Source organism: Primulina eburnea, chromosome 14 (genome assembly GCF_022965805.1).
Source record: "Primulina eburnea isolate SZY01 chromosome 14, ASM2296580v1, whole genome shotgun sequence".
Classification (NCBI taxonomy): Eukaryota; Viridiplantae; Streptophyta; class Magnoliopsida; order Lamiales; family Gesneriaceae; genus Primulina; species Primulina eburnea.
The window spans coordinates 27,039,430-27,064,919 of NC_133114.1; the positions used below are offsets into that span (position 1 = coordinate 27,039,430).

General features: G+C 36.0%; 2 protein-coding genes and 1 pseudogene across 2 annotated transcripts; 2 read left to right on the top strand and 1 right to left on the bottom strand.

Annotated features, from left to right (window-relative positions):
- Window positions 1-3,220: 3,220 nt before the first annotated feature.
- On the bottom strand, window positions 3,221-5,405 carry LOC140812001 (cytochrome P450 704C1). The gene is made up of 5 exons (XM_073170156.1): window positions 4,843-5,405; window positions 4,479-4,763; window positions 4,015-4,356; window positions 3,705-3,905; window positions 3,221-3,597 (listed from the first exon to the last, which is right to left on the bottom strand). Exons 1-5 carry the CDS (start codon window positions 5,365-5,367, stop codon window positions 3,412-3,414), a joined length of 1,539 nt encoding a protein of 512 aa, XP_073026257.1. The 5' UTR covers window positions 5,368-5,405; the 3' UTR covers window positions 3,221-3,411.
- A 6,531-nt stretch (window positions 5,406-11,936) lies between these two features.
- Window positions 11,937-13,492, top strand: LOC140812447 (fasciclin-like arabinogalactan protein 10). Its single transcript, XM_073170714.1, has one exon. The coding sequence runs from the start codon at window positions 12,041-12,043 to the stop codon at window positions 13,307-13,309; it is 1,269 nt and encodes a 422-aa protein (XP_073026815.1). The 5' UTR covers window positions 11,937-12,040; the 3' UTR covers window positions 13,310-13,492.
- A 2,214-nt stretch (window positions 13,493-15,706) lies between these two features.
- On the top strand, window positions 15,707-25,420 carry LOC140812043 (kinesin-like protein KIN-UB; annotated as a pseudogene).
- Window positions 25,421-25,490: the final 70 nt, after the last annotated feature.

Consider the following 25,490-nt stretch of genomic DNA (forward strand, 5'->3'; position numbering starts at 1 on the left):
TAATGGTTTGTTTTTCATTAATTATTACAGTTATGATTTTATAAATTTTTTTTTTTAATTTCAAATTATCTCGTTGATTTTTATAATTATGATTTTATTTTTAGTTGAATATAAATCAAATTAATTTTAAAAAATTAAGCAAAGCAGTTGGCTCTTGGTAAATGCAATATCTCCCAGTAGAATAGAATATAAGATGAAGCTATCCCATTGGAATACACGCGGCATAGAAGAAGGCAATGGGGCCTAAACCTATTCAAAGAATTGAATTCAACCATCCCTAAAAGGCTCCAACTGGGTAGGGGGTGGCGGTGGGGTAGTGGGGGACCGGCTGCGGTGGTGGACGCCAGCTCTAGGTTGGGCCCGAGTTGGCCTCTCTTAGCCCGCTTACTTTAAAAGGTAGCCCCACATGGTTTGGTTACGATGGCGACTCTTCATATGAACCAACGTAGTGTTTTTTCCCATCGTCCGTTCACTCTAAACCATGTCCAAATTTTACATTAATTAGTACAAAAAGGAATCATGATGCATCACATAATATCAGATTTGCCTCTGTTTTCGTACACTAATCTTTTGTATATGTTTGTAAAATGATGTTATCGAATGATTAATTCGTAAATTTAGTCGATCTGTTTTTGGGTGTAGCCCTCACTCATGGTGAGGCGTACCACTTGTCGGGATCTATTTTATAAATAATTAGCTAGTTATGACGTTTCGAGTAGCATCGATCATGTATGTGGAGTCAATAAAATTTAATGGCAAGAAGAAATCGCTGTAATTTAAAACAACAATATAGATTTTTTTTAAGAGTATGTCTCTTGTGAGACGGTATCACGAGATGGGTCAACCCTACCGATATTCACGAAAAAAAATAATACTTTTAGCATAAAAAGTAATAATTTTTAATGGAGGACCCAAATAAGAGTTCTATATCAAAAAATACGACAGGTGACAATGAAACAAATTTATTTGGAAATATTGTTTGCCCACACTCACATTTATAGCGAGTCCACCACTAACTTTTACCAAAATCTTGCGCTTAAAAATGAGATAACTTATTACCGGTAGTGCATGCATTGTGGAGTGGTGTGGAGTGGAGTGGGGTGTCCCCTTTCTTTATTTTCAGTAGGGGCCAAGGGACTTGTACGAGAATGTAGCTTTGGGCCTACTCTCCTCCTATTTATGTCAAATTTCTTGCCTAATCAAACATCCCATTTCCCACAAATAAATAATAATAATAATAATAATACCATAATAATGTATCATTCATCTAATAAAAATAAAATAGATTGGATAGAAGATCACGAGTAATTAAGAACTAAATCCCAAGCTAACTCATACAGATTCAAACTATGCTTCCATTAATTGGTCTAATGAGCAGAATTTATAAGGACTTGATTAAAGTTAGGCACTTCATCAGAAAATAGCTGAATAATAGCTCATTTCTTTAATCCAAAGTCAAGCCAAATCTGGGATTTGAGTTCAAATTCAATGTATTGTTGTGTGATATTTAATATCATTTAAAAAATGCATAATTTTTAATTATCTAAAGTAGGCAAATGAAACATCCAATTTTTCACGAACGGGGAACGGACATGGAGAAAAACACAAGTTTTCAAAAGTTACATTCTTTAAATTATGACAGGATGCAATTATGCCTTTGTTTGTGTTGAAAAAACATATGTTCATAAAAAAAAGTATATACAAAATATGAATAGTGACCACATATGCGTGTTAATACAAATCTTAAGGAATTTATTCTTGCAAAACATGGGCATGTAAGTGTTTAGTGGAAACCTAGTCTCCCATTAATCCAGGGCTTCTTGCCCCAAACCTTTCATTTCTCTGTTTTCCAGCTCTTCATCATTCGCATGTTTTTGGATATACTATTTCATAGATAGTATGAGATGATCATTGAAAGATATATATGTATAATAGTCATGATGAAAAAATTAATAAATATCAATAATTTATCATAATACTAGAATTTTCTGCAATACAATAAGCTAATCCAAAAAGTTCTTTTTCAGATTAAGATTTGGACATAACTCAATCTCGAGGGCTTGCTCAAGAGAGATGATTGTCCAAGTCCATATATATAAATCTCAACGACTTAATTCATCCGATACGGGACATCCAACACACCCCTCACATCCATGAATAAACAATTGGAGCGTGAAGTTTACAAGACATTATCGAGTGGGGTCAATAGGACAGTTCAACACATAACGATGAGTGTGTGCTATGATATCATGTTAAGATTATGAACTTTGACTTAACTCCAGTCTAAAAAGCTAGCTTAAAGAGGATGATTATCCAAATCTATATATACAACTACAAACTTAAATCTGATATGAAACATATAATATTTCTCAATGTCTCTAAATGTGTGTTTTCTATTAATTTTTCGAAAGTCATCATTTCTATTATGTATATATATTGATTATCTCTATTTCAATTACTTTAGACAAATATTATATAATCGATATAGGCTATCTTAATATATCATATTTCTTCGCTCATACAGAGAGAAAAAATATCACATGCCCGACTTCCAAAGTGCATTTGTGTACAACAATCATTATGAAGCTAGCATCAAGTCATGTATATTCATCGTTGTATGACACTATTGAACGATCTTTTGGAGTGTGGAAGAAAAAACTCGTCATGCTAACTAGTATACCCGTCAACATTATGTGGCCAAACCAAATGTTCTTCCGTCGGCTAAAACGGTGATTTACAATTTCATTCGTAAGATAGACTTGGAGGATAATGATTCTCTGGAATACGAGGTGGAGGTAGTGGACTTAGTAACAAAATTTCATCTCAACAAAGTGGTGAGACAATGAATGAGATAAATGATTATATAAGCGGCTACAAATAGACAGATTATAGAATATCACAAGGTAGGTAGTGTGTGCACGGATTCCTCTTCACATTTACCACACATTGCACTATGACTCTGTGGAAGGCACGAACATGAATGTGAAGATCGATCGTTTTTTACTTCCTCGCATCACTTAATCGGAAGACGAAAAATCTGAACAAAACAGCTGCGAATATTTTCTTTCATCTGTATGTAAGCAAATTCCTTCTTAGGTTTACGAGTATGTTTTTTTTTTAATATTCTCTAAATTCTATAGCTATTACCCATTGCATTATGTATATTTTCCTTCTTAGGTTACGAGTATGTTTTTTTTTAATACATTAATCATGATTGGCTAAGAATTATTCTCTTTAATTACAGACAAAGTTCACTTTCACGTCACTAATATAGGGCCAACATTGAGCCTTACTTCAAATTTCATAGACTGAAAACTTAAATACTTGACAATCTTGTGTTCTGAATCTCTGATCGGATTATTTCGACAAATTGTTAAATATACATCGACCAGACGGCTTAGTGTGTGTTTCCTATTTTGTCCTTGGAACAGCCAAAACATCAAGGCTTCCCCTTATATGAAGCGTAATCATGGTCCTGTAAGTTGTGCTTTTGGCATCATCCCTTAATTTGAAACGGAAGAATCGAACCAGACTAGCCGATACTATCTTCATTTGGCGATAAGCAAAGTCCTTGCCTAGACATATCCGAGGCCCCGCCTGAAATATGCAGACAACAAAAGATACTTGTCGTTTTTGTGCATGCTCTCCATAATTTAATTAATAGCTTAATTAATTAATTGGTATATATTAAATAGAAAATTTACGTGAAATGCAATGAATTTGAAAGGCGATTGGGGTTGAAAGATGCCATTTTGCAGCCATCTCTCTGGCAGAAATTCCTCGGCGTCATCTCCCCAAATATGGGGCATTCGTCCCATTGCATAAGCCATGTAATACACACCATCTCCCTTTTTAAGCCTATGCCCATCCGGAAGAGTATCATCTGTTTCAGCACACCTTCCATCCTAAATATTCAACACACACACACATGTATATATACGGTCTTAATTTGTTAGTAAAATTAAAATTGTATAAAGATTAACTTGTTGAAAAGGTTGCTGATCAAAAGCTTACCACTGGTACTGCGGGGTACAGCCTCAAGGTCTCAGTCAATGTTGCATGAAGGTAATGCATTTCTTCCAGTGCTTCATCACTTAAACTTTGCGTAAAACCGTAGATGCTAGTGTCGTCGTTTGGTGCAACGACGACTCTGTTCAATTCTTTTACGATTTTTTCTTGGACAGTCGGATTCTTGCAGAGCATGTAAATGAACCAAGAGAGCGTGTTTGCTGTGCTGTCTTTACCAGCAATCATGAAATTCAGAATTATGTCCCTCAAGTATTCATCTGTCATCGTGTCTGGGTCCTTCTGGCTTTCAACCAGAAACCTTGACAGTATGTCTTCCTTATCAGTATCCTAGAGTCACAAAATTCGATTTTGTTTTGAAATTTTCCATTGAATCATTCATGAGTTCGATTCGATTCTCATGAGAATATATATAAAAATATTTGACAAAAACTTTAATTAATACTACTCACACAAGGTTGTTGTGTCTCCATTTGTTCCTTCTTGATTTTGATAACCCTGTCGACAAAATCATGAATAAATTTGATATTTTTCTTGAGGGTTGCTTCTCCGCCGATATTAAAGTATCTCTTGATCTTCCAGAGTGGATCTGGATAACGCCAATATATTAACTCATTTGAATCATCGAAGGCTTTGATAAATTCATTCCCCTCTTTGTTTGATCCTTGGAGGCAATTTAAGTCGACTCCAAAGCCAACTTTGAATATGGAGTCAAGTGAACACCTCATCAACAGAGCCTTCAAACGTAAATAATTAAATGATTAGCTTGCCTCGACGTATTATATTCGTTCTAAGCTTCATTAGATAACAAGTCACCTGCATATCAAAAGCTCGATTGTTCTCCGAAAACTCATAAACGATTCCGACCAATTTCGCCGCATTTTTCCTGAACACCGCGCAGCTGAAATCTCTCAACACTCTGGCCGAGAACTCAAAGCTCGCCAGTTTCCTCTGCTGCCTCCACTTGTCTCCATCCACCGCAAAAATCCCTTGCCCGAACAAATCAGTCACAACTTCTTGATTGGACTCGCCCTTGGTATACTTACCGAAATTTGTTTTCAGGATATGCTCGATGTTTCTTGGTTCAGTCGTGTATATTTCACTGTGCTCTGGGGAGAGCAGCCTCCAGGTTTTGTGTTTCTTGGACGTTTTGATTTGGTAGTCGTAGAGTGTGCTGAAGTAGAAAAGTTGATGGAATACGGTTCCCTTGACCGGTGGGTAGTCCGGGTTGTTTAAGGATTTTCCGGTGTAGGTTTTGATTACGAGGGACGAAATGAGGATCGATAGAAGTAGGATTGTGGTGGCAGTGATGTAGAAGATGACTTCAAGGATATGATCCATGTTCGATGTTGGCCAAGGAAACCTTGAATCAATATATATATATATATATATATATATATATATATATATATATATATATATATATATATAAAGGAATAACAAATTCAAAACTTATAAATTCTTTTGTTAACGAACATTGTTTTGTCATATGTGTTATTGATCTATCGGTAAAGTTATCAAGCTACGGTTCAAGGGTTTATGTCATGTTCAATTATAGGTCATTGTAAACAATAATGCTTATACATATAATAATCTCTTGTAGTTAATTTAAGACAAAAACTTGTGTGAGACGGTCTCACGAGTCGTATTTTGTGACACAAATATCTTATTTGGGTTATCTATGAAAAAATATTAGTTTTTATGCTAAGAGTATTATTTTTTATTATGAATATCGGTAGGATTGACTCATCTCACAGATAAAGATTCGTGAGACAGTCTCACAAGAGAGCTACTCAAGCAAAAACTTGTGTGAGACAGTCTCGCGAGTCATATTTTGTGAGACGGATATCTTATTTGGGTTATCCATGAAAAATATTACTTTTTATTGTGAATATCGGTAGGTTTGACTCATCTCACAGATAAAAATTAGGAGACAATCTCAGAAGAGATCTACTCTTAATTTAAAATGCAGTTTGAGAAATCTCATGTTGTAGTGACCCGTTCTAGAATCACCTACTAGTTGAGAACTAAGCATGCAATTAACTTAATTAATAAAAATCAGAGATAACAGCGGAAATATGGTTAACAACAATAGTTTATACAACCCAATCGAAATCCAAAATACTCAACTAACTGAAAGTATCTGCTACAATCATATCAAATCAAATGGAAAACACTGAAAACTAAACCAACCAGCTACTCAATGTCCTCCTCCTGCTCCTCCTGAGCCATCCAACCTGAGGCCTGCCCCGTGGAAATGGGGTGTCCAAGATAAACAAAACCGAGGACGTGAGCGATAAGAACGCCCAGTACAAAAGCATGAGTATACAAACCTATATGAAATGCACATGCTATGATATGATACCAGGGTAGTCAAGAAACAGGAGTAACAAAGGATCTCAAAATGCTCAGTCTAGAGGCGCCAAGTGGATAGTGCCGCGCGGTACTACCTCTGGGTCACTGCATCCACTGCAAGAACAGACGTGGACCTAAAATGTCCCGGATCACCGAAGCCCTCCCGACCCGTCGGCCACTGTGTACTCTCGGTGTCCATGCGTCCACAAGATAGGGCTGAGCGGTCCCACAAGATATAGCTTATCTCGAAAGAGATACAGCTCAACAGTAAAGGCTATCTCGAAGGAGATACGGCTCAACATGAAATGCAACATGCAGTAATAAACGTGACATAATAGCATGCATCATATGACATATATCAATGCACCACATAATCATGCAACACATATAAGGATGTATACTCAACCAGGATATCTCGGATAGTACTTTCGTACCTCTATCACAGCAAGCCTAGCCTTACGCAACACCGCTAATCAGGTCTAGAACAAGCCTACGCATCAAAAGCATACCCAATGAACAATACTACCATGCTCGACTAGCAAAACCAGTACTACCAAAGGTTTAGGGTTTACCTTCGTCCGTCGACAGCCCTTTGATGTCGATTGCCTCGTAACTCAGGCGTCGCTACACTACCAATCCTGGCAGCCCTTGGCTATCGCTCGACCGACAACTAACCCTAGAAACCTTCCAAACCTCTCAAAATGAGACACAACTTCAAGAACTTGCCATCCAAAATGAGGAATTCCGAGCACTATTTATAGGCTATGTTCGGATCCACCGAACCCACTTCGGAACGTCCGAACTCCTACGTGTCCATCAGCTCTTGACACCTCACGATCGGATCCACCGAACCTACACTTCGGAACGTCCGAACTCCCACGTGTCCATCAGCTCTTGACACCTCATGATCGGATCCACCGAACCTACACTTCGGAACGTCCGAACTCCCACGTGTCCATCGGCTCTTGACACCTCATGATCGGATCCACCGAACGCACTTCGGATCGTCCGAACTCTTCGGTGCTACCGAACCATCTTCGGTCCGTCCGATCATGACCACGGTCAAAATTACACATTAAACCTTCTTAATCATCATTAATCCGTTAATTACCCAATTTGGAATTCGGGCTACTACACATGTATAACTTCATAAATGATCATAAACTCTTCCCATAATTGAGGGAACATGAGAATTATAATGATTATTTGTTTCATGTCAAAAATCTTCTGTAACAATATGTGAATAATCAATAAATATCACGAAAATCATTATATAGAAAATATTGCCGAATATTTGAATAACCTTAACTTATGATTAGGTAAGTTATCAATTATTGGCTGCTTTTTAAATTATTCGAATGAATCTTCCCAAGTTTATTCATAGCATAAGGTTTCTCTCCGTAAACTCCAAGACATTATATATTTTCTATATGTTAGTGTAAGATAAAAATATTATTTTTGTATTTGAAAATTTCGTCTAGGCTCATCACACGAGTCCATGACTTTGAATGATTTTGTTGGAAAACAAACAAAAATGGAGCTTTAGAAATTTATTTATGTCTTGTTTGATCCAAATTGTTTTTGGGCTCGTACCAACAACGACGACCGCCCGATTAAAGTTATTACTGCAAAAAATAGGGAAAAGTTAAAAGTAAAAGAAATGAGAGGCTAATACAACAGTGGGTTACAGCACAGCGCCAGCAGAATCCAGAGCATATTTTGTTCTCTCTAATTTTAATCAAATTGGAATTGATATGAATCCATTAAATTCCATTTTGGTAAGACAAAAACTTGTGTGAGACGGTCTCACGGGTTGTATTTGTGAGACGGATATCTTATTTGGGTCACCCATGAAAAAGTATTATTTTTTATGCTAAGATTATTACTTTTTATTGTGAATATGGGTAGGGTTGACCCGTTTCATAAATTATGATCCGTGAGACGGTCTCACATGAGACTCACTCTTTTGGTAAATACAACCAAAGAATATGCGATTGAATAAATAAGCTAAATAGGCCCCATCAAAGGAGATGCCTGTTTATTTGGAAAAACAAGAAATAGTGAAATAAATTATGTTTGTAATATGGTTCCTAAAAATGAACGTCTTGGGACTTTTAATGCTTATGGTACGATATTATCATACACTTAATTGGGGTTTCATGCATGATTTTTTTTAAAAACATTTAAACTCTTTGAAAATATAATGCCCGAAATTTAATCATTATAATCAGACGTTGATTAACTGACATGATCGAAATTATACAAACTGGAATGAAGAAGCCGGGCCATTCAGAGACAAGATTGGGTGAAGCATGTGAGTTATGCATATTTGGTACAGAACTAGTGGCGCCCGAGCGGCAGAAAGTTACCGCCCGAGCGCCAATGCACCATAAGCTTACCCATGGACAGAATAGTTGGCGCCCGAGCGGTAGTTTTTGACCGTCCGAGCGCCAGGGAATGAGAACTTGAGGGCTTGGGGAGAAAGTCTGGCGCCCGAGCGGTAGCTTTTGACCGCTTGAGCGCCAGTGTGTTGAAAGATGAGTAACCGAACAGCATGTTCGGCGCCCGAGCGGTAGATTATGACCGCTCGAGCGCCGCCTGAGATGAGTGAAAAATCAGCCACGTATACTTTACATGCATGAGATATATATATATATAAGTTTCCTTCTGCAGAATTTATCAGAAAAAGTCGAGGATTTTCTATAAGAAATCCTTACGCCTTTTAGCGTATAAATTTGTGATTTGTGAACGATCCGTCTGTTAGATTTTCAATCCGACTTCAATATTGTACTTCTCTTGTCGAGAGCTCCAACTGGACGTAAGTTTTGTTACGTTTAAATAAGATTTGAATTTATGATATTGTCAGAATTGAATATGATTCAGATATGGTGTTTCTACTATCGTAGACATTATAGAATTGAAGTCAGATTAAAGAACAGACCGTTTCTGTAATTGTTATGATTTTTGAAAGATATTGACTGAGATTCTATATAAGAATTGTGTTAGTATTCAGAGTATGAATTATATTGACACAGATTATGAGTTCCAGTATTAGATATGCGATGTTCAGATTGACGGGGTTATTCAGACTGTATTGTTATGCCGTCAAAACATCAGTTGATTAGATTGATCAGATTCAGTAATGATTTAGATTTCATCGTGATATCGTTGATATGAATCAGATTATATATTGTTCAAATATTGATCAGATTGTATACCGAGTTGAATATTGATCAGAACAGATTCTGAACTGAGATATATACTGATATTGTATTTATGTGATGTGTCATTATCAGATTGATATGGACAGATTTGACTTCGAGACTTCGTCTTCGTCAGACCGGGACGACAAAGGTATAATTCATGTGATATTCGGGAAGACACAACTCAAATAAGATACTATTTGAGTTTCCCAGCAAAAATCACATACTAGCTTTATTGTTGATATTATGCTTTGTTTACAGATTGTTATACATTGCATTTTAAGATATTTGTGCTTTGTTTACATATTATTATACATTGCATTTAAGATAGGAAAGTCTTGACAGCTCAGTCAGACTTCTAGACGTTCGATGTATCGTACATAGGAGCAGACACCCTCCGATTGTAGTACCACGATACAGCCATGGCCGAAGTCTAGGAATAAGACGTACATTTACCACGATCGGTTGAGTAGGTAACAGCCATTGACGTCTTATTCATCACGGGATCCCTAGAGTTATAGTTGAGTCGAGTCTAGACATGATTTGACTAGAACTGCATGTGTTTATAGATATGGTTTCATAGACTATGAAACCCATGTTTATTGCTTTCAGTTATGACAGCATGTTTATATGATTTGATTTAAATTGCATGTTTATCTGAATTGAGTTGCATGCTTATTTTGGTTTGATTTCATAGATTATGAAATCTATTACTTTTGAATATGATCATGATAGCATGTTTTATGATTTAGATTGTTTCTATACATGCTTACCATGTTTTATACTGGGATTTATTCTCACCGGAGTTATCCGGTTGTTGTCTTGTTTTGTATGTGTGCATGACAACAGGTGGGGCTGGATCGGGGTCAAGAAGATGATGAGAGAAGAGGAGTTAGCGTGGTGATTCCGGACTTATTGTATACTGGGTTTTATTACTTGAATTTAGTAACTGAACCTTAGACCTAGTTTGTATAAAATTGTACTTGTATACTGAAATGTAGTGTTTATACAGAGATGTATATTATTTAGATTCCATTACCTTCCGCAGATATATTTTAAAAAATAAAAATTTTTAGACCCTGTTTATCAGAACTGATAATTAAATTCCAACGATGATTAAGTAAATGATTAGCGTCCGGGTCCCCACAGAAAATGAGTCGAAAAAATTCATATCGTACATGAAAAATACGATATTCATCGCATTCAATGATTAATCCGACCTACAAGTGTTCATATGGTAAAATTTCACATAATTTTCAATAAACTCAACAATTTGTTGTTTACGTTAATCACACTAAGTGTGAAGTTGGAGCATTTTGTTATTTAACCATGGTCAACTTAAATACACACGAGGAAATCATTTTCTTTATTAAATAGTCGATTGAAGTTATTTTACATTTTTTCCTAAATTTTAATTGTTAATTTAAAATATTTATCCAATTAGAAATCGGATGAATAAAAACTCGAGCAAACCCACCAAAGCAAATGCTCACACATGAAATGCCCCAGTAGATGGTTTACTTTATTGCAAGAGTTGGTTTGACACAAAATTTAGAAGTAAATATTCTTGGTTAAGTTAAGATTGCCTTTATCGAATTATAATGACCACCACCGACGAAATCCAACAATCTCACAACAAATAAGACGTGGTAGGGTACCCCTTCCCAATAAATGTCTCCCAAAGCAAAAGGGCAGGGACAACCCTGTCATTTCACACAACAAATTTAATTTAACAGGACCAAACTTTTGAATAAATAAAATAATTCCAGGCTGGTACTTGGAACCATTACCACCACTCACATGCCTCAAATCCACACAAATTACAATATCCAAGAACATGGTCCAGTTTTTAAATCTTGATCTGTACTTCCCAAGCATTCGATAATATTATTAATATGTGGGAAAGAGAGACGCATATATATATATATATATATATATATATATATATATATATGTATACCATGGTTAGATGATATACTTAATAGAAGCAACAAATAAAGTTCCGTTAGAATATGCTTGTCAAGAAACAAGAACATTATGTGCGTTTTGGAACATCAGGTGTCTCCTATTGCCAGTGGTAAATAAATTATATATATATATATATATATATATATATATATATAAATATATATGAGATTTTTTAAAAAAGTTTTGTAAAATAAAAAATAATGATCTTTATTTATGAGAATATTCTTAATATAAAAAATAATAAATTTTTCATATATGATTCAAATAAAAAATTTGTTTTATAAAATCTGATTATCTATGTTTTAAGAAAATGATTACTGGTATGTTTTTAACTTAGTTTATTTTACAAATTTATCTGACAAGGCCAGCTGGTGTGGGAAACCCATGATTTGGGAAAATTGACTGATATATAAACCTTCTCCTTCCACCGACTCCACTCAATACAATAAATCACTGCACTCCACCGCCGCTGCCTCACGATTCCGAATATGGCCGCATTCCGCCATCTTCTCCTTGCCCTCTCCCTCGTCTCTATCACGATTCTGTCCGCTGCCACCAACATTACCGAAATCCTCGCCGCTTACCCTGAATACAGTGAGTTCAACGATCTGTTGAGCCAAACAAAACTCGCAGACGAAATCAACAGCCGCGAACCGGTCACCGTCTGTGTCCTGCCTAATGGCGGACTCTCTACCTATACTGGGAAATACCCTATCAGTGTCATTAAGAGCATACTGTCACTGCACGTCTTACTCGACTACTTTGACGGGCCAAAGCTACACAAAATCTCAGAAGGTTCGATACTCTCCACCACGCTGTACCAGACCACCGGGAACGCCGATGGGAAGCTCGGATTTGTCAACATTACTGTTTTGAGAGGTGGAAAAGTCGGATTTGGATCCGGCATTCCTGGGTCGCCGCTGGACTCTACTTTCACCAAGTCCGTCAAACAAGTACCGTATAATGTGTCGGTGATAGAGGTCAGCCAGGCGATTGCTCCGGCCGAGATTCTGACGGCTGCGCCACCCGCGGCCGACGTTAACATCACGGCTTTACTTGTGAAAGCCGGTTGCAAAAACTTTGCCTCGTTGATTGTTTCTACTGGGGTTTTGAAAGTCTACGAGTCCGCCTTGGACAACGGTCTGACTATTTTCGCGCCGAACGATGAGGCGTTCAAGGCGGAGGATGCGCCAGATCTGAGCACACTCACCAATGCTGAGTTGGTCTCGATCTTGCAGTATCACGCCCTTGCGACCTACTCTCCCATCGGAACTTTGAAAGAAACCAAGGATAAGATAACTACTCTCGCAACTAATGGCGCCGGGAAATATGCCCTTGGAGTCACAACAAAGGGCGACTCGGTAAGTCTAGACACCGGCGTCGACATATCGAGAATCGCTTCCACTGTGCTCGACTCGACTCCGCTCTGCATTTTCACCATCGACAGTCTTCTTCTTCCCATGGAGCTCTTCGGTAAGCCTCCGTCTCCGGCGCCGGCTCCTGCGCCCGAGACTTCTCCATCGCAGTCTCCTGCGGCTGACGCTCCAGCTCCTGAATCCTCTGCGGCTCCCGCCCCAGTACTTTCCCCTCCAGCCCCTCCGACTAATTCACCTAGCGACGCTCCATCGGATGGTCCTACAGACGACTCTCAGAACAGCTCCTCCGACAATTCCGCCGGAGTTTTGGAATCTCCGGTGTCGATGAAAACGGTGCTGACAGTTGCAGGTTCGGTATTTGCTTATGTTTTGTGGTCCTAAATCGTCATTCCAGGTTTGCTTAAATTCAATTAATTTTTCTCTTGTGATTTCCCTTATTTTGTGTGCCACGCTGTTTTTAGAGGACCTCTGCTATTATTTTGTACTTTTATCTATGAGAGGAAGGAGAGACTCAGAATTGGAATTCTATATTTCTTTTATTTATTTCTCTTAGGCCTTGAATCATTTTACAAGTGATTATTTACGTTAAATTTGAGTGGTAAAATGTAATGGTATCTCACGACTCAAAAAAAAAAAAAAAATGTAATTGTATCTCGCTCCATTGGGTTGGGCTAGATCAGTGAATTTGAACCAATTTATTTTTTTTGTATTATATTATACTAAAAAAAACTAAGTCATTTCAAATTCATTTTATAACAAATTTAAACTAATTGTTCACTCTGAAAATTTCATTCCATCGTCCAGCAGGAGTTTCATCTCCCCACCATCCGGTGGACTCGTATCCAACTCGACATGTGCATGTTAATTAGACATCAGGGATTTCAATCGACTTTTAATGATTCCATGCTATTAAATTGAGCTAATATCTACTTCTTTTCTTCTTTTTTTTGAATAAAGTGAAAGATTAATTTTAAATTCGAAATTGAATGTTTGTGTCGTTTGGTGGTGTGTGAGGAAATAGAGCGGGTTAGGGACTTCAATTTTTTTGAAATTTAATTAGCAAAAAAACTCTCGTGACAATGTATCACAGATCAGTTTTATGGGTTGAATCTTTTATTTGGGTCATCCATGAAAAAATATTATTTTTTATGCTAGGAGTATTACTTTTTATTGTGAATATCGACATGGTTGATTCGTTTCAAAAAAAAAAATTTGTGAGACTATCTCACAATAGACTACTCTTTAATTAGATAGTTCCAAAACAATGTTTTAGATTATTTGGAATCATTGTTCTATTTGGAATTAATAATCCAATGCTAGCCATCAATGATATTTAAAGCCTTTAAATATGTGCGACGGAGCACCTCGAATTGGGGATTGGAGATTCAATGGGCTCTCATAATAGGGAGAATTGAGCGAGTGCTATTCAATTACAATAAATAAAATTCATTGCTCCAATCAATACATGGCATGTATGTTATATTCATAGCATTTGTTAGTAATACTGATCCTCTGGATATTTATATTTCACGATCTTTGGAAAGAGACGTTCAATTTATAAAGATAATATTGTTTTTTAGATCAAAATTAAATTTTTTTAATATTAAATATGAGTTAGATCGACTTTCACAATAAACTTTATTTTTTTTTATTAAAATTATATGTAGAAAATTTTATTTAACGTACACAAGCAATTAATAGGTATAATGGTTATTCATAATTCGGTTATATTTATGATGAAAATTTACTATATACATATTCTGTACGGGTCAAACTCTATAGTTTTGAAAAATCAATCCTCAAGTTTGTATAATCGAAGCGAAAATTTATTCAAGTTTAAAATATATATATATATATATATATATATATTAAAGTTTAAAATCTAAATAACATGCAAATATTCAAAATATCAAGAGTGGGTCTCATGTGAGACCGTCTCACGGATATTAATCTGTGAGATGGGTCAATCCTACCCATATTCACAATAAAAAGTAATACTCTTAGCATAAAAAATTATACTTTTTCATGGATAACCCAAATAAGAGATTCGTCTCACAAATTCGACCCATGAGACCGTCTCACACAAGTTTTTGTCAAATATCAATAATAGTTCTATATATTTATGGCAAAAACTTGTGTGAGACGGTCTCACGGGTCGTATTTGTGAGACGGATCTCTTATTTGGGTCACCCATGAAAAAGTATTACTTTTTATGCTAAGAGTATTACTTTTTATGCTAAGAGTATTATTTTTTGTTGTGAATATGGATAGGATTGACCCGTCTCACGGATTATGACCCGTGAGACGGTCTCACATGAGACTCACTCTATATTTATATATATATATATATATAAATATATTTGGTAATATGTTGTTTATATCTAAGAATTTCGGGATTAAATATAGCTCTTTATTGATTTTTATGAAATTAGAATTTCTGTAGTACTAAGCTTGTTGTTTTCAAAATTTATTTGAAGAAAACGTCGATGTCATCGGCTCTCAGCACGGGACGTGACAATACCCCGCTTGAATTTGTAACAAACATTTAACTTTGGAGTTGGGCACATGAATTTAGAAGAAGCGCTTTGAATTTGTGATTAAACCTGCCATTATTATCTATGTCAAGGTCTCAAATTCTAAAATTACCGAATCTCTTAATTAAAATAAAATGCTGTTCAAATTCTAAAATTACCGAATCTTTTAATTAAAATAAAATGCTGTACATATGTGGGTAAGCCCAAATCAGATACACATAATCAAAAAAGATAAAGTACAGCTGGGCCCGGCCCACCACAAAGGCAAGCCTAGATTCTCTCGCACTTCTTTTAAGGCAGTTCAAAGTAAAACACGAACACGAGGTGATAGTGGAAGCCCATTTTCGTCAATTTACGTATCCACTACTCCTGACAGAAAAAGTTGAGGCCTTTTCCTCTAAGGGCCTGTTTGGGATATTATTATATGCATATTTTCCCCTGAAAAACTTATTGGCGAACAGTTTTGTTCTTTTATTCATTGAATACTAAAAATGTAACTCTGCAGTCACCAAACAATCCCTTATGATGTAAACGTGTTCTAAACGACGACGTTGTGACCCCACTCTCCAAACTCCACAGCAATTTTTCCTGCTTCTTCCAGTTTGAATTTTATTTGAAAAGGACTGAAACCAAAGTACTAAAATCTCCCCGTATTGTTTACTAAATTCCCATTGTCACCCTTCCTGCCTATAACCTCGAGTCTCTTTCTTCTTTAAACATAGCGAAGAGTAAAAATAGACACACATGGCCACAGTCGGAGGTTACAGAAATGGTGCACACAAATCACCAAATTTTCGTAATCCGTCTTCTTTCAAATCGAAGCTTCCGCCGTCGAATGTACGCCGCAGCAGCCCTGCCACTCTCGGTGGCCGCGCTCCTTCTGGTAAATTTCGCGGACTTAGTTCATTTAAGCATGTTCTAAGATTGCTCGATCTGATGGTTTTTGTTAGAAGATGTAATAATTACGGTGTTTGATTTGTTGTACAAGCAATGTAGGTCAAAATGTAGTTTGACTTCATTTTTATTTATTTTTTAGCCCTGTCAGCGAACCTAGAGCTCGTGTTGACGTGTGATTTTGGATATTAAAGTCGTTTTACTGAATTTTATTTTTAAATGCGGCTCTTAAAATAAGATTCTCGGGGTTTATGTATTGCTTGTTAGTGGATATGTTGGTACCATGTGCTACAATTTGAGATATAAATATAAAAATAAAAGAATAAATTAGACAGAGATTTACATAAAAACTTACAAAAATTATTAAATTGAAACAACGAACAAGATGAAAAAAATTCAGCTATAATATTTTATGTTTTATAACAAATCACAGTGTTTCTAAAGAAGTTCTAAAGATAACGAACACTTTCACTTAAATGCAGATGATAGAAAACTCGAGAGAGAGACAATCTGAAATGAGGGCAGAGTGTTCTAAATAGAGCTTCCCGTCAGTGTCAAAACGCGTTTTTCAATGTGAATGCTTCCGTCAAATTTGATACACAATGAAATGCATGCGTCAGTAAATGCATTTCCTGTTTCTTTGCCGACTTTTGTTGACTAAATCACTTACCGACAGGATAAATAATGTTTTGTACAAGTAGACACTCATGCCTCTAAGTGCGCTCGTTTACGTACGAGTTTGGGGTGTCTAATTTGTTTTCGAAGTGGATTCAGGAGAAGCTGTATTTCATTTTTGGAATGCATAATAAGTGATCAATAATTGAAGATTTTTGTTTAAATGCTATCCCTTGTCCAACGAGATTGATAATTTGAATTGCGGTGTGATGAGGAATCTAATATTCCTTTTGTGAGCATGTATCCATGTCACATTTCGTTGTTTTGACTGTGGTACATGTCAATTGTTGATATGTTTAACAAAACATGATGGACAGGGTTGGTCTGGAGCAAGAACAATAAACCATGACTGTATTTCTTGTTTAGTTACATATGTTGTGAGGTTTTCCTTGAAAAATCACCCGGGATTTCAGCTTAGTTGGTTAAATGTTTCATAGATGTCAAATGAAACATATTGGTGAAGCTTTTATTAACTGCAGATCTGGCTGCATTGAGCCATTGAAATTCAAATCTTTCTTACCCCAATTAGAGAAGAGGATCTATTTGATGCATGTTATTGGAAAATTTCAGGAAGAGTGCGTGTTGCCGTAAGATTGAGACCTCAAAATACTGACGAATTGGAAGCTGATGCAGATTTTGCTGATTGCATAGAGTTGCAACCTGAGGTTCTCTATTTTTTTAAATCTGTTTGTTTAGATCTTTTACCTTAAGGGATAATATAAACTCGTCTCAAAATATTTCCATATGATGCTATTTGTTTGCTTTTTGCCACAGCTTAAAAGATTGAAACTTAGGAAAAACAATTGGGATTCAGATACCTATGAGTTTGATGAGGTTTTTACTGAATTTGCATCACAGAAGCGAGTCTACGAAGTTGTCGCTAAACCTGTGGCTGAGGTGAGTGGTATAAAGTCATTTTACTTTCTAAACTCGGGCATTTATTCTCTGAAGATGTGTAGTATACGCCGATTTTCCTAGCTGAATGTCTCTTTCTAATTGCTCAACTTTGGGCTGCAAAATTATGTTGAATTAATGCATTTGATGATTTGTTTGATTAATCGTTACAGCTAAAAGTTTCTGATAATAAATTTTTAATCCATAAGTCATCTTAAGTGGATTATAAACAGTTTTTTAAATTCTGTCAGTTAAATAAATTGTATTTTCACCTCAAATGGAAAGACACAAATTTAAGTTCGTTATGTTTTGCCTCAATAACAATTAATGTGCGGCTGAGCCACAATGCCACATACAGAAGCAACAAGTGGTATAGTATTATAAAGCTATACTCGATTATCTACTTTGCTTATTTATTCCCCTGTTTTCCAGAGCGTTTTGGATGGTTACAATGGAACTGTGATGGCTTATGGCCAGACTGGCACCGGTAAAACCTATACACTTGGACGACTGGGTGATGAAGACACCTCAGCTCGGGGTATAATGGTTCGCTCGATGGAGGATTTATTGGCAAACATCTCTCCGGATACTGATTCTATCTCAGTCTCATACTTGCAGGTTGCATGCCATGCAGGATTAACTGATTATATTGAGCAAAACATTTTAACTTTTGTAGTATTTCACTAGAAGATATCTGGAATTTTAATGAATGACCTTGAATAATGTTTTTTATTTGTAGATTTATATGGAAACCATTCAGGATCTACTAAACCCAGCAAATGATAATATTTCTATTGTCGAGGATAAAAAAACTGGCGATGTTTCTTTGCCAGGGGCAACTGTTTTGGAGATCAGAGACCAGCAAAGTTTTATTGAACTCTTACGCTTGGGTGAAGACCATAGGTTTGCTGCCAATACTAAACTGAACACTGAATCTTCTCGTAGTCATGCCCTTCTCATGGTAAAAATGGAGATGATAATATAAAGTGCATGTTGTTTTGTATTTGCTTACCTCGTCTCTGTTTCCTCACATGCACGAACAAATTCTTTTTTATTATATTCTTGTGAAACTGTTTGTTATTATCTCCTTCTACAACTAATGTTGCTCAGAACAGGTCCATGTGAAGAGGTCTGTGTCGGACGGGAACAATTATTTTTCTCCTGAAAATCGCTCCCATTTGATTGATAATTTGAGGCCACCAATGCTACGAAAAAGCAAACTAATTGTTGTGGATCTTGCTGGTTCTGAACGTGTTCACAAATCAGGTCCTTTTGAAACTCTGGACCTACGTTTTGAAGAAGAAATTTTCATTTTTATAAAATGATGGCTTTATGCCAAAATTTATAAGTTGTTCATTTTATTGCTTTTTTATTGTGCAGGAGTAAAATTAAATAAAGAACTTAGTAGTTCCTTGTAAATGTCTTGCCAAAAATAAAAATAAAAGTAAATAGAAGTAAGCTTTTCTGATTGATATGATCCTTAGTTTCTATCCCTCAACTCTAGATGTTCTTAGAGACTCCTAACTTTTATTTGAACAAAAATAATTTGTGCTTTTGAGATGCTTTATATGAATCATCTGTAAGTTTTGCCGAACCAATTTAACTATGTGTCTGTGTTCACATTTATTATTTTCTGTTCAGACTTTAGTCGCCATTTTTTTTAATTAATTTCAATTTTCATTCTGAGAGAAGCAGAGACTGGTGGTGGATGAACTGGAAACAGAAAAGGACTTGGGCATATTTGAAGATCTATAACTGATGCTTATTTTTTAGAGTCGTATCCTATCTTTCTGTATCCAAGACCTAGATATTCTCAAGTGCTTAATAGTGGGAAATTAGTTGCAGAATGAATATTTAATTTATTTAATTCTAAGAAGTATAAATGATGTTGTTGAATTATCTAACAGATTCTTCTTATTTACTCAAGTTCCTCGATATGTTATGTTCAGTTTGTAACAAAATAGGTTCACTGTTCTTTGGAATAGGAAATATGATCTTTTTAGTTCTGAACCTACTCGATTGATCCATGTCTAGATTGTAGCCATTATAGGAAAGAAAGGACTCCAAAGTTGCTTCTCTAATTATGATCAGAGTCACTGATAAGCTTATTTGATGCATGATTCCATGTGGACTTAGAGCCTCGCTACCCCCTTGATTAGAGCCTTGCTGGACCATTCTTGCTTTGAAGTTTAGATTAATCAATTTTGTTTGCTTTAAGTGGCTTACAATTTGAATTATCTCAGAGAATTTTAATTTTTCCTGAAGGAAGTGAGGGACACATGTTAGAAGAAGCGAAGTCTATAAATCTTTCACTTAGTGCTTTAGGGAAATGTATAAATGCCTTGGCAGAAAATAGTTCTCATGTCCCGGTTCGGGATTCAAAGCTTACGAGGTTGCTTAAAGATTCATTTGGAGGTGAGATTTTCTCTGTGTTAATTTTCTGGCTTCTGTCTTAGGATTTATTTTCAACAAAATTCTGTCTGATCTACAAGTTAAATAGTTTGTTAATTCTAAACTTTTACCCAGGTGTCCTTAGTCGGCACTGTTTTCAAGAATTATTGCTTGATACTTTTATGTTACAATTAAGGTTTTAGTTGGTTTTTTATATAATAAAAAGATCGTATTTGTTGGTTTATTATGTCGAAGTCATGCACAAGTTAATCACGTTCCTGTTATGCTGCAGGCACATCAAGAACTTCATTAATTGTCACAATTGGGCCATCTCCACGTCATAGAGGAGAAACTGCAAGCACCATATTATTTGGACAAAGGGTGAGTAGTAAATATCAGAATTTTACGTTTGGAGTAACTTAGAACTGGGTAAAGAGTCACGTTCTTGCATCTAATTTGTTATTTAGAACAAAAATGCTTTCTTTGTTGTATAAGGTTGATTCTATTATTTGTTAATTTTGGTTTTTTTGCAGGCAATGAAGGTGGAGAATATGCTGAAGATCAAGGAAGAATTCGACTACAAGAGTTTGTCCAAAAGACTTGAGATGGAAATTGATAAACTCATTGCTGAAAATGAAAGACAGCAAAAAGTTTATGAAAATGAAACCGAGAGAATCAGGTTAGAAGCACAGAAACGTGTTGCTGAGGCGGAAAGGAATTATGTGGAAGTTTTAGAGGTATTTGTCATTTGTGTATGTGTATCCCTCTGTGTCTGTAGAAGAGTATATTGTCTTCATAATTGCAAAACCATGGGCCAACTTTTCCGTAGGAGTTGTGAGAAAAATATTAAAAAAAATTGAAATTGTTGCTTTCATATCACTGTTGTAACCTTGCAAGTTTATAGCAATCTTAGAAAATCAAAGACACGTTTATCTAATTTGTTACTGCGAAGCCTTTTTAAATGGTTAAATAAGAGATTGTTAATTTTTTCCTTCGATTTACAATCTGGCAATTGCTAAATTGTTTCACCCTCGGTCTAATATCTCATGATACTAGTGTCTGGCCAACACTACGTGGCAACAACAATATTTAAATAAAAATGTTATATGCTTGTAAATGTTTGATTCAAATTATATTTACTTTTGTTTCTTGAGTTCCTGATTGATCCTTTTTTGCTGGTACATTAGGAGGAGAAAATGAAATGTCAGATGCATTATATGGAGTCAATTAAGATGCTTGAGGAAAAGTGGGCTGTCAATCATCAAAAGCAAATAATCAATGGAGAGGTAGTAACTTTCTCGTTTTCTTCAAATATGAATTGGTAGATAAATTTGTACTGAGGTGTTTTCTTATTCAAAAGAATGGACAAAGGAAATGGGAAGTCACAGGGAGTTGTTCACTTGTTTCTGCAATGAAAAATGTCTATCTTGAGCATCTTTTTATGTGCAATGGGAACACAATGAAACGAAAAAATGGGATTCAAGTTTGAAGTTACTGCCACAGTGCTCCGGGGTTGAGATCTTTTACGAAGTTGAAAGTATTTTTTCATTAAGCTTTTCGGTTAGATGGAATAGCACTTGTGGAATATAATGAAAAGTTCTTTAATAATAGGTCAATTTTGCAGCCAGGAGCAAAGCGCGTAAGCAAAGTACCAACCCACTTTTTGGTAGATGAAATAAGACTATAAGAGGCTAAAATATCATTTGCTTTTGAGAGGAGAGGTCTGGGATGCGTGGACTGGACGGACACGAAGGGTTATCACAAGTAGGCAGTGGTTAATGGAATAGTATTTTATCTTGTATCAATTCTACATGTAGGTGCACCTGAAATTCACTGTAGATCCTTCACAATTCATTGTTTTGACACTTGAAACCGTCAAATTATTAGAAGCAAAATGTGAAAATGAGTTACTCTTTTGGGACTTTTCGCCATTATTGTTAAGGAAATTAAAAATTTCTTGTTGCAGATTCACACGGGTATTAGTTATGAAGAAGTTGCTGAGCTAAAATCCTTGCTGCAAAATGAAAGTCGGGTCCGTAAGACAGCTGAAGAGGAAATTCAGAAATTAAAAAATCAACTACTAAAATTTTCTAAGGTGGAGGTAATGGTCTGAGCTAAAAAACTTTTAGGGACTCTGCGTTATTAATACATTGGATCATGGATTAAACCTTCAAATTCAAATTGTGTTTTGAGTAATGAGAGATTAGAAAGTTTTCCAAAAATGCTTCGAAAATGTCCCTGAAACGTTGGTTAAAATCTTACAAATTTTAATAAAGAAGTAAAAAGTGTGAAAGCAAAGAAACAGGTTCGATAGTACTTTTCTCTTGGTAAAAACCATGGAAACGGAGTTGATTTTTTAGTGGAACCTAATGACATGAAATTCGTTTCAAAATAATTAATATTTAAATTACGCTTAAATATTTTTTGCATTTGCCCAAAATACAAGAGCTACAAATATTTAGGTGGATATTACTGAAATTTTAGTTCTTGAGTTGGATCTATTTTTGAATTGTACATATTACAAATTTATTTTTTCAGTTGATGGGAGACACAGACGTTTCGAGTTTTCATCAGGTACTTGGAAGAGGAGAGGCGTCAGAAAAAGAATTTGGAAGAAGAAGTGAGACTTTTACGAAGTCAATTGGCACAGCTCTCCATTGAGGGTAATAAGGTATTTTTTTGTCAATATTATTTTCATTTGTAGCTATGACATTGAATGGTAGTTATATAAAATTTTTGAAATCACATTCGCCCCTGTTTTTCGAGTTCTTTTAGCTTCTGAGATTTAACATTGCTATGGTTGAGTATCCTGTGTTTTCTCTAATAAAATGAATGACTGGCCCTTGACCAGATCAAAGTACAGATATATCTCATTGGCTGAACATGTTATTTTTCACCAACTGCAATCAATCACTTGTAGAGATACAGTACAACACTTTCTGTTTTCTCAGATCTTCCTGTGTTCAACACAGAAGTTTCTATTATTTGAGTTTTATTTGTTTGTATATTTGTAGCCTAGAGGCTGTCTGAATGGAGCAAACTTTGCAAATCCTCTTCTTGGTCTAAATTCCCTTTCTCCACTTAATCATCTACGATCTAGAGATGGCAGCGATGGAGAAAGAGCGTCAATTACAAACCTTCATGAACAAGGTACTGCTTTTTTTTTTTCATTTCGTTTCATTTAAACTTCTTTGAGAATTTACTTACCTAAATCTTATTCTGACAGTTGGATTGCAAAAGATATTGTCATTGCTTGAATCGGACGATGCAAGTATCAGGATTCACTGCTGTCAAAGTAGTGGCCAATTTAGCTGCCGAAGGTGCTTCACTTTCTTCACATTTCTTGGCATGATATAACACGATATTTGAACCACATATATTGTATTTCCCTATTACATCAAATGGTAGATCTCTAGACATGATCGACTTTTCAGCTTTTTAGAATTTTTTCTATCTCTATATAAAACATTAGTTGGTGTCTGTGAACCTGATGTTTCACATTACAACGACTCAACGAGACACTTAAGCTTTTCTTCCTTGTACTTTATAGAAGCAAACCAAGAAAAGATAGTTGAAGCTGGTGGTCTCACTTCATTGTTGATGCTCCTTAGAAGCTACGAGGATGAAACTGTTCGTAGAATTGCTGCTGGTGCTATTGCTAATCTGGCTATGAATGGTAACGTCCTTTTCTATTTGCCGTCTTCATATATCTATTTATTTTGTGAACATATATTTTTGAAATGGTAGATTGTCCTCAATGGTATGCTCTCAACTAATCAGTCGCCATGTTCCATTCTTCTCCGATCAATTGACATTCCCATGAATTATACTGGTTTGCTGGCCCAGAGGCTAATCAGGAACTCATAATGGCCCAAGCCGGGATCACTTTGTTAGCGATGACAGCCACCGATGCCGAAGATTCACAGACCCTGAGAATGGTTGCTGGAGCCATAGCTAATTTATGCGGAAATGGTATATATGATTATTTTCTTTTGCACTTAGCTCTCCTCCCTGGTGTCCCATTGATATGGATACCTGACGACTGTTTTAACATTAAAAAACAATGGTGTCCAGTTGTAGATAGCGCAAGAAAGTCCTTTAATTATCATAAAAGCATTACAGACTTTCTGCGAGGTGCCATTTAGTTGGAATTTTATTCAACCACTCTGGAAAATGCTCTCGTTTTAAGTTGATATGGGATAGTCCCCATGAAACTATCCGTTCTAAATTTTTTTATTTAAAACCCTATCGGTAAGAAGTTTTCGTATCCTTGACTTTTCAGATAAACTACAAATGAGACTGATGTCCGAAGGTGGGATAAAAGCTCTGTTAGGAATGGTCAGATCTAGGCATCCGGATGTACTCTCTCAAGTTGCCCGCGGTATTGCTAATTTTGCAAAATGTGAATCGCGGGCTTCTACACAAGGTAAGTACTCTAGTGGGTGTATTTTAATAGACAAAATTGATCAGGCATGCCACAATTGTCTGTCCGCCTATAAAAAAGTCTGTAGAGACTAGGGTAAGTGTTTGAGATGCACAACACTGATGTCAGGAACAAGAACCGGTCGTTCTTTACTAATAGATGATGGAGCATTGCCTTGGATTGTAGAGAATGCATACAATGAGGTGTCACTGATAAGACGCCATGTTGAACTGGCGCTGTGCCACTTGGCACAACACGGTACTTGTCGAACCACTGAGAAACCAAAATTTTTGATTGCTCATTTTAATGGGAATATTTATTTATTTTTATTACCCACCAGAGATCAATGCCAAAGACATGATCAGTGGAGGAGCCCTTTGGGAGCTTGTTCGTATTTCACGTGACTGTTCTCGGGAGGACATTCGGGCTCTGGCTCGTCGAACTTTGACATCAAGTTCCACGTTCCAATCTGAAATGCGTCGCTTACGGATTGAGGTGTAAATTCTAACTTCATATATGCTTATTCACAGGCTTTTGCTTCTAGTTATCTTCACTTGTGTATTGACTCATCATATTGGGTCACTCGAGTGACCATATTTTCGTTGCTTCAGTATCAATTTTGTATTTAGTTTCATTGTAAATAACAAGATTTTGAGTAATGAAAGAGAGCTATTATTTTTTATTATCATATGGTAACAGAATTTAATTGTAGTCACCTTGAAGCTGTAGCTAGGCTCGTAAGTTTGGTTGA